This window comes from Rhinatrema bivittatum, chromosome 16 (genome assembly GCF_901001135.1).
Source record: "Rhinatrema bivittatum chromosome 16, aRhiBiv1.1, whole genome shotgun sequence".
NCBI classification, from domain to species: Eukaryota; Metazoa; Chordata; class Amphibia; order Gymnophiona; family Rhinatrematidae; genus Rhinatrema; species Rhinatrema bivittatum.
In genome coordinates, this window is record NC_042630.1 from 51,855,575 (window position 1) to 51,866,085 (window position 10,511).

Sequence of the window (10,511 nt, forward strand, 5' to 3'; positions counted from 1 at the left end):
CGGCCAGGGCAGGTGAGCGGGGGCTGGGGGAAAGTTTGCCGCCTACCCTTACCCCTGCCTCTACTGCAGGGGTCAGGGTAGGCGGTAAGTTAGCAGGTTAAACGCGTGACAAAATGGCAGGGTAACAAAGCGATAGTCGGGGCGCGCGTAACTGTATGGGAGCGAATAGCTAACTCGATCGTTTACATCTAATATACATGCCATGGGCGGAAAGGGTTACCCGGTGATTTAAAGAGGCGGTAAGAGTAGGTTAAAGGGGATAGTGTATCGCGGGTTGGACTAACGTGGCCGAAAAGGGAGTAGAAAGTGGGTTAGGAGCAGGGTAACTGCGGCCGCACTTTACTGTATTGACCTGCAAATTGGTAGTGCATTAATAATGGGAGATATCAATTACCCCCAATATTAACTGGATAAGTGATACAACAGGACATGCTAGAGAGATAAAGTTCTTGGATGGAATAAATGACAGTTTTATGGAGCAATTAGTTCAGTAACTGTCGAGAAAAGGACCTATTTTAGATCTAATTCTCACTAGAGCTCAGGATTTGATGAGAAAGATAATAGTGGTTGGGCTGCTTGGCAATAGTGATCATAATATGATTAAATTTGAATTAATAACTGGAAGGGGAACAGTATGTAAATCCATAGCTCTAGCGCTAAACTTTCAAAAGGGAAACTCTGATAAAATAAGAAAATTAGTTAAAAACAAACTGAAAGTTGCAGCTACAAAGGTAAAAAGTGTGCAAGAGGCATGAACATTGTTTAAAAGAATACCATTCTAGAAGCATAGTCCAGATGTCTTCCAGGCATTAAGAAAGGAGGAAGGAAGGCAAAATAATTACAAGCATGGTTAAAAGGTGAGGTGAAAGAGGCTATTTTAGCCAAAAGATCTTCATTCAAAAATTGGAAGAAGGATCCATCAGAAGAAAATAGGGTAAAGCATAAGCATTGGTAAGTTAAATATAAGACATTGATAAGTAGGGATGTGAATCGTTTTTTGACGATTTAAAATATCGTCCGATATATTTTAAATCGTCAAAAATCGTTAGGGCCACGATACAATACCAATTCCCCCGATTTATCGTTAAAAAATCGTAAATCGGGGGAAGGGGGAGGGCAGGAGGTCGTTCAGCGGCGGTCCGGAACCCCCGCTGAACGACCTCCTGCAGTCGATCTCCTGCCGGTGCCATTTTCCGTACGGAAAACGATTCGCGGCAGGAGATCGCTCCCGGACCCCCGCTGGACCCCCAGGGACTTTTGGCCAGCTTGAGGGGGCCTCCTGACCCCCACAAGACTTGCCAAAAGTCCAGCGGGGGTCCGGAACGACCTCCTGCAGTTGAATCGTGTTGGTCTATGGCCGCCGCCATTTTGTGGCCGCCATTTTGCAAAATGGCGCCGGCTGAAGACAACACAATTCAATTGCAGGAGCCCATTCCGGACCGTCGCTGGACCCCAGGTAATTTAAGGCATTTGGGGGGGGTTCGGGAGGGTGGGGGATTTAATTTAAAGGGTCGGGGTGGGTTTTAGGGGGTTTTAGTGTGCCAGTTTTCCTGCCATTGGTTTAGGGCAAGTAAGTACTTCCCTCCCAAAGTTGATGAAGTATTAAGGCATTTGTGGTGGGGGATTTAATTTAAAGGGTCGGGGGTGGGTTTTAGGGGGTTTTAGTGTGCCGGCTCACGATTTTAACAATTTTCACAATATTTTAAACACCCAAACGGCAACAATACGATTCCCTCCCCCTCCCAGCCGAAATCGATCGTTAAGACTATCAAGGACACGATTCACATCTCTATTGATAAGACAGGCTAAGAGAGAATTTGAAAAGAAGTTGACCATAGAGGCAAAAATTCACAATAAAAATCTTTTAAAATATATCCAAAACAGAAATCCTGCAAGGGAGTCAGTTGGACCGTTAGATGATCGAGGGGATAAAGGGACACTTAGAGAAGATAAGGCCATCGTGAAAAGATTAAACAATTTCTTTTCTTCAGTGTTTACTGAAGAGGATGTTGGGGAGATACCCGTTCTGGAGAAGGTTTTCATGGGTGATAATTCAGATGAACTGAACAAAATCACAGTGAACCTGGACCATTCGGTTTACACTTCAGAGTTCTGAAATAACTAAAAAATGAAATTTCAGACCTATTTCAATTAATTTCTAACCTATTATTAAGATCTTCCATTGTACCTGAAGACTGGAAGATAGCCAATATAACCCCGGGAAGACTTGCCTCACAAATCTCCTACATTTTTTTGATGGTGTGAATAAACATGTGGACAAAGGTGAACTGGTAGATGTGGTGTATTTGGATTTTCAGAAGGCGTTCAACAAAGTCCTGCTTGAGAGGCTGCTAAGAAAACTAAAAAGTCATATCCCTTGGAGATGCAGATCTGCCAGACTGTCTCAAAAAGGCAACAATCAAGCCTATCCTGAAAAAAGTGAACCTTGACCCCAACGACCTAAATAACTACCGACCCATATCTAACTTTTATTTATTTATTTATTTATTTATTTATTTATTTATTTATTTAAAGGCTTTTATATACCGGAGTTCATGTACTAGTACATATCACTTCGGTTTACACAGAACCAATATTGGAAAATTACATCAAACAAGTGGGAATTACATCAAACAACTTACGCTTACTTGCAAAATTAACAGAAAAGGTTGTACTGAAACAACTGGACGAGCATCTGGAACTAAACATCATCCTATATCCCACACAACATGGCTTCCAAAGAAAACACAGCACCAAAACACTACTCATCAACCTAACAATGTGAAAATGACCGCTTTAAACATAACAAAGCAAAGAGCTTTTTCTGACGCTGGCCCTATTTTGTGAAACGCTCTGCCAGACTCCTTAAGACTAATATCTAGTCGAAAGGAGTTTAAGAAGGCATTAAAGACACATTTATTCAAGGAAGCATTCGGGAACATAGAAACTACCAATTAACAGCTAAACTGTCATGAAGCCATTCTGCTATAACATATTACTAAGGACTGAATGATGTCCTTAATCATTTCTTAGTCTATTTGCTTTTTCTTTTTTTTCTCTTCTTTTGGTTTTGTAATATAGCAGCCAATTACCTATAACCTTGTCACCCAAATTTTATGTTATTGATTATGTTTTTAATTGTATTTTTATTCAAACTTTGTTTATTTGCTTATTTTATTATGTTTTTTTTTATTTTTTAAATTATATTTTAAGTTACTTTTGATTTATAATTATGTTGTTGTAAACCGCTTTGGTCAATTTTCATATTGGTAAAACGGTATATAAATGTGTTAAATAAAATAAATAAATAAATAAACAAACACTGTTATAAAAGGGTTCTACAATGGCCAACAATACATTCTCATCTTACTAGATCTATCTACAGCATTTGACATGGTCGACTATAAAATCCTAATTCAACGACTAACCGAAATAGGCATAACAGGAAATACACTAGCATGGTTCTCCTCCTTCCTTCGAAACAGATCATTCCAGGTAGCCATCAACAACTTCCTTTCAGAATCAATCCCTCTTGAAACTGGAGTGCCACAGGGATCCGCTCTATCTGCCACCCTGTTCAACATCTACATCCTACCGCTATGCCAACTACTATCAAATCTCGGCATCACCTAGTACATGTACGCAGACGACATCCAACTTATCGTCCCTGTAACAAGCACAACGGAGAATGCCCTCAACATTTCAGCCACATATCTTACCAACATAAAAAATACCTTAAATCAATTGAAACTCTGTCTGAACATAGACAAGACTAACATGCTACTTGAAAGAAAAAGCTCAAAAACTCTCCCAATAGCATAATTCTAACCGACAACACAATGATCAAACTTCAAAAAAACATGAAAGACCTAAGTATATGGCTCGACCCCAAACTGAACTTCAAGAAATATATTGCCTTGAAATCCAAAGAGGGCTTCTATAAACTCGCAATACTTAAACGACTAAAACTAAACCAACCAGAATTCAGAACAATCCTGCAATTCCTAATTTTCTCATGCTTTGACTACTGCAACTCACTATTCTTTGGACTTCCCAAAGCAACCACACATCCTCTCCAAATTCTTCAGAATGCCACAGCCAGAATTCTCACCGGACACAAAAGATCAGAACATATCACCCCATTACTAAAAGATCTGCACTGGCTACCCATTGATAAACATATTGAACACAAAATGCTCACAATAATCCACAAAATCATACATAACAATGAATCCAACTGCCTAAAGACACTATTCCAAAAGCACCATCCCCAATGAAACACAAGATCAGCATACAAAGCCCTACTAGCAATCCCTCCAATCTCCTCAGCTAACCTCACAACAGTTAGAGAAAGAGCGACTTCAAAATCCGGCCCATACCTATGGAACTCACTTCCAGAAAACATAAGACTTCAAAATGACACTATACTCTTCAAAAAACTACTCAAAACCTGGCTATTCCGACAAGTCTACAAAGACAGTATCGGATAAGCAGATGGCATTGGACATGCTGACTGTATTAGAAAAGCAGTGATCAACCTTTTGCATTTGTTTTTGTTTAACTCATAGGTATACTACTTAACTGCACTCCCGTGATTTGTTATTGTCCTCTGATATTTATATATTTTAGTCAACAATATTTTAGATTTTAACTGCTATTACCAATACTTTTCCTCTGATATATATTATAGCTGTTATCATTCCTTTACTATATCATCATTGTACTCTCCTATAGTATTATTGTACTTTCCTTGCTAAATGTTTGTAAACCATTATGAAGGTTCCCACTCATATGACGGTATAGAAAACCAATAAATAAATAAATAAATAAATAAATATATATTTTAGGAGGTGATGTCCTTTTCTGGATTACAAACTGGTTAAAAGACAGGAAATAGAGAGTAGGATTAAATGGTCTGTTTTCACAGTAGAAAAAAGTAAACAGTGGAGTGCCTCAGGGATCTGTAGTTGGATCAGTAGGGATGTGAATCGTGTGCCTGATCATTTTAACAATCTGGATCGGCTGGGGGGAGAAAAAAATCTGATCGGCATGATTTTTTTGTAAAAAAATTGTTTTTCTGAATAGTGCACACTAATGCGAGATAGTGCGCACTATCAAAAACTGTTACTTAATGGTTTAAAACTAACATTTGAGGAAATGTTTGTTAGCTAGAGGTGCACACTAAGCCGCGCATGCTTGGTGCTGTCCCCCATGGCCATTTTGCTACCAGATATAGCACTCACTAGCCAGAAAGAGAAAAAAAGTGCCAGCAGGCTGCAGCAGTGACAGTGCCAGCAGTAGCCACTAGCCAGTAGCCAGTCTAGCCTCAGCCTGCTCTTTAAATTTAACCACTGTAAATAAAACAAATTAATAATAAAGTTTTTTGTTTAGTTTTTCTATAGTATGTTAATGTTTTGAAGCTCAGGTTGCAAGTTTCTTTATTAAATGTTTTGTTTCACTAAAGTAGAATATAGAGAAGTACTTAATTTCATTTTATGTAAAGTTTCTTTAGTTTAATACACAAAGTACTTCATTTTATTTTATTCTACTCTAGAGAAAAAAAAGAAGTTTAGTTTAACACAGGAACTGCAAACTTGAGCACAGTGAAAGGGTGGGGGGGGGGGGGGGCGGGAAGAGGGATGTGAAGGGGGAGACAGCCCCTGCATTCAGCAGCTCTGATTTTCTGAAGAGATCTGTCCTTCAGAGACCAGGGAGTGGGACTGCTTGGCCCTTCACCTCCCACTTTCCCTTCCCTTTGTCAAGCTACCAACCATTTCCATTTCCCATCCCCCATATATTAAACAATCACCTCAATGGGAACCTTGGTAACATCAATAAATAAGAGGGCAGCCAAAAGAAATACATATTCATTCCTAACTGACCTTAACTGACCTGAAAAGTGTCAAATTGTATCATTTTCTGTTAGTGCGCACTAACAATGGATAGTGCACACTAACTCCCGTTAGTGCGCACTAACCCGATTAACGATTTTTTTACGATAAATCGGGGGAATTTCTATTGTATCACACTCTTTAACGATTAATGACGATATTAAAAATATTGGACGATAATTTAAATCATTAAAAAATGATTCACATCCCTATGGATCAGTGCTTTTTAATATATTTATAAATCATCTGTAAAGGGGTACGATGAGTGAGGTGATCAAATTTGCAGATGATATAAAATTACGCAGAGTAGTTAAATCTCAAGTGGATTGTGAGAATTTGCAGGAGGACCTTCTGAGACTGGGCTTCCAAATGGCAGATGAAATTTAACGTGGACAAGTGCAAAGTGATGCATATAGAGAAAAATAACCCTTGCTGTAGTTACATCATATTACATAGAAACATAGAAACATAGAAGTGACGACAGAAGAAGACCAAACGGCCCATCCAGTCTGCCCAACAAGCTTTCACACCCACTTTTTTCATACTTATCTGTTACTCTGACCACTGAGGTCAGGGCCCTTATTTGTAACTTATTGGTTCCAATTCCCTTCCACCCCCAGATACAGACAGCAGTGCTGGAGCTGTATCTAAGTGAAGTATCTAGCTAATTGGTTTGGGGTAGTAACCGCCGTAATAAGCAAGCTACTCCCATGCTTGTTTACCCTGCCTGTGCAATTCAGTCCTTGTTGGTTGTCTGAATATAAATCATCATTACTTCATTCCCCCCCACCACATTGTTTCGCCGACTTCAGATCATTAGACACTATCACCCCTAGGTCTTTCTCCTGCTCCGTGGACATCAGCCCTTCATCCCCCATCGAATACAGTTCTTTCGGATTTCCACACACCATGTTCATGACTCTGCACTTCATGGCTTTGAATCTCAGCTCCCATATCTTCGACCACTCTTCCAGCTTCCTGTCTCATTCTCTCCACTCCTTCCGGCGTGACCACTCTGTTGCAGATCTTAGTGTCATCCGCAAAAAGACAAACCTTACCTTCTATCCCTTCCGCAATGTCGCTCACAAAGATATTGAACAGGACTGGTCCCAACACCAATCCCTGCGGTACTCCACTTAACACTGTTCTCTCTTCAGAGTAAGTTCCATTTACCATCACACCAGTTTGCAATCCAGGCCACCACCTTGGCACTCACTCCTAAGCTTCTCATTTTATTCACCAGTCTCCTGTGCAGGACCATATCAAAAGCCTTGCTGAAATCCAAGTAGATGACATCGAGTGCTCTTCCTTGATCCAATTCCTTGGTTACCCAGTCAAAAAAGTCAATCAGATTTGTCTGACAGGATCTTCCCCTGGTGAATCCATGCTGCCTTTGGTCCAACAATTCTCCCGACTGTAGATAGTTCACTATTCTTTCTTTCAACAGTGACTCCATTACTTTTCCCACCACCGAGGTGAGCCTGACCGGTCTGTAGTTACCAGCCTCTTCTCTGTTCCCATTCTTGTGAAGCGGGATCACCACCGCTCTTCTCCAATCACTCGGCACCACTCCCGTTTCTAAGGGTCTATTGAACAGGTCACACAGCGGACCCGCCAGCACATCTCTGAGCTCCCTCAGTATCCTGGGATATTAGGTTATATCTTAGGAGTTACCGCCCAGGAAAGAGACCTAGGCATCATAGTAGATAACACATTGAAATTGTCGGCTCTGTGTGCTGTGGCAGTCAAAAAAGCAAACAGAATGTTAGGAATTATTATGAAGGGAATGACAAATAAAAGGACGGATGTCATAATGCCAGTATTCAAGGTAATCTATGGTGAGACCGCACCTTGTGTACTGTGTACAATTCTGGTCACCACATCTCAAAAAATATATAGTTGCAACGGAGAAGGTACAGAGAAGGGAGACCAAAATGATAAAAGGGATGGAACAGCTCCCCTATGAGGAAAGGTTAAAGAGGTTAGGGCTGTTCAGCTTGGAGGAGAGACAGCTGAGGGGGGATATGATAGAGGTCTTTAAAATCATGAGATGTCTAGAACGGTAAATGTGAATCGGTTATTTACTTTTTCGGATAATAGAAGGACTAGGGGGAACTCCATGAAGTTAGCAAGTAGCACATTTAAAATTAATAGAAGAAGATTATTTTTCACTTAGTGCATATGGAATTCATTGCCTAAGGATGTAGTTACAGCAGTTAGTATAACTGGCTTTAAAAAAAGTTTGGATACGTTCCTAGAGAAAAAAATCCATAAACTGCAATTAACTAATAAGCAATAGTAACTTGTGATGTATTTAATGCTTGGGTACTTGCCAGGTACTTGTGGCTTAGACTGGCCACCTTTGGAAACAGGATACTGGGCTTAATGGACCTTGGTGTGACCCAGTGTGGCATATCTTATGTTCTTAACTCTTTCCCCTCAGGGGATTGTAACTGCTGCTTCTTCTACATGTGCAGTGAGTGTAGATGATTGAAGCTGGAGATTGAATGGGAAACTCACCTCAAGCCCTGCTAGAAACTGGAGTCTGCTATGCCTAGAAACCTGCTGTGGATCGATAAACACTGTGGAGCCATAAATTCTAGAGGACGTGAATGAAGAGTGGGTGGCTCGCGGGAATGACGGCTACTACCTGGTGATAATACCCTTATTCAATAAACATACACATGGTTAATGCGACTCCAACATGGCTCTAAGACTCCAACAATTCTCTAAGCTTCAATGGGAAGAGGAAATGAGGAAAAAAGGATTTGCATTCACAAAAAAGCAGGGCATAGCTTGCTTGTTACAGCAGTTACTACCCCAAACCAAATAAGCCTGATACTTCACTTTCAATGCATATCCAGCATAGCTCTCTGCTTCAACGGCAGAGGAGAAAGTCTGATACTTCACGCATATCCAGCATAGCTCTCTGCTTCAACGGCAGGGGAGAAAGTCTGATACTTCACTTTCAATGCATTTTCAGCATAACTCTCTGCTTCAATGGCAGGGGTGATGAAGAAAAGTGGATCTATATACAGTCAACAACGAACAAGAACTGAATTACATAGTCTGTGTAAACAAATAAGCATGGGTGTAGCTTGCTTATTCCGGCGGTTACTACCCCTAACTAATTAAGCTAGATATTTCACTTAGATGCAGTTCCAACACTGCTCTCTACATTAATGGTGGGGGTGGAAGGGAAATAGAACCAAAAGGTTACTAAGAGCCAAGAGTAACAGATAAGTATGAGAAAAAAAAGTGTGAAACTTGCTGGGCAGACTGGATGGGCCGTTTGGTCTTCTTCTGCCGTCATTTCTATGTTTCTATATTTCTATATTTATACACCACATGCTCCATAAGCTATGATTTTCCTCAATGCATTTTTTACCTCCTTATTCCTCAGACTGTAAATGATGGGGTTCAGCATAGGGGTGACAGCTGTGTAGACCACAGAGATGATTCTACCCTGCTCCTGGGAGTATGTTGAATTGGGTCTCAGATAAATGCAAAGTGCTGACAAATAATACACAGAGACAACAGTGAGGTGAGAGGAGCAGGTGGAGAAAGCTTTACGCTTCCCCTCTGCAGAGCTGATCCCCAGGATGGCTGAGATGATGTAGATGTAGGATATGAGAGTCACTAGGAAGGCAGGTGCTGGTATCAATACAGTTAAAACAAACAATACAGTTTCTGCGATGGCCGTCTCAGTGCAGGAAAGCTTTAACAGTGGCATGAAGTCACAGAAGAAATGATTGATCACATTAGAGGCACAGAATGAAAGGCGGGTGACAGAAGCTGTGATTATCTCAGATGATAGAAAGCCAATGATCCAGGAAGTGGCTACTATCAGGACACAGACTCTGTGATTCATAATGAGGGAATAGCGCAAAGGGTTGCAGACTGCAGCATAGCGATCATAAGCCATGACAGCAAGGATAAAGACTTCAACACAGCCAAAAGTGATGAAGAAATAGAGCTGCAGAAAGCATCCAGCAAAGGAAATGGTCTTATCCCCTGTGAGAAAGATTCTCAGCAGTTTTGGGACAATGTTGGAGGTGCAGCAGATGTCTGTGAGAGAGAGGTTACTGAGGAAGAAGTACATGGGGGTGTGCAGGCGGGGGTCAGCACAGGTCACTGTGATAATCACAAGGTTCCCCAGCAGGGTGATCAGGTAGATGAGCAGGAAGACCAGGAAGAGAGGAACCTGCTGCTGGGGATTATCAGAAAGTCCCAGAATAATGAATTCTGTCACCATCGTCATATTTTCCAAATTCATTGGGAGTTAATAGCTCTTATCCTAGGAGTTTAAGAAGAAATAAGGAATGAAGTGTATTTTAAGTACAAATGTAATTGAACTTAACAGATGCTGCCATGTGTGGCCAGCAGTGAAAGTCACTGATCTGCACTTCATCCTGTCACATTAAACACACTGGCAGGGCATTAGCTGTTCACTGCATCAGGAGGAGACGGTTCAGAGAAAGGACTCTGTTAGCAAAAGGCTCATCCCATTCTGTCTCTGAATGAAAAGGGTTTAAAAATTGAATCTAAGGGATAGAGACAGAAAGGCTGTGGTGGAGCCGGGGATTAGAACTGAAGCACAGAGAGAAAAAATGACTCTCG

General features: G+C 40.9%; 1 protein-coding gene across 1 annotated transcript; it reads right to left on the reverse strand.

Moving 5' to 3' along the window:
• Positions 1-9,228: 9,228 nt before the first annotated feature.
• LOC115077680 (olfactory receptor 1030-like) lies at positions 9,229-10,167 on the reverse strand. Its single transcript, XM_029579970.1, has one exon. It carries the CDS (start codon positions 10,165-10,167, stop codon positions 9,229-9,231), a length of 939 nt encoding a protein of 312 aa, XP_029435830.1.
• Between the last annotated feature and the right edge of the window lie 344 nt (positions 10,168-10,511).

Coding starts and splice junctions, on each gene's coding strand:
- LOC115077680 (XM_029579970.1), bottom strand. CDS start 10,167: ATGAATTTGGAAAATATGACGATGGTGACAGAATTCATTATTCTGGGA.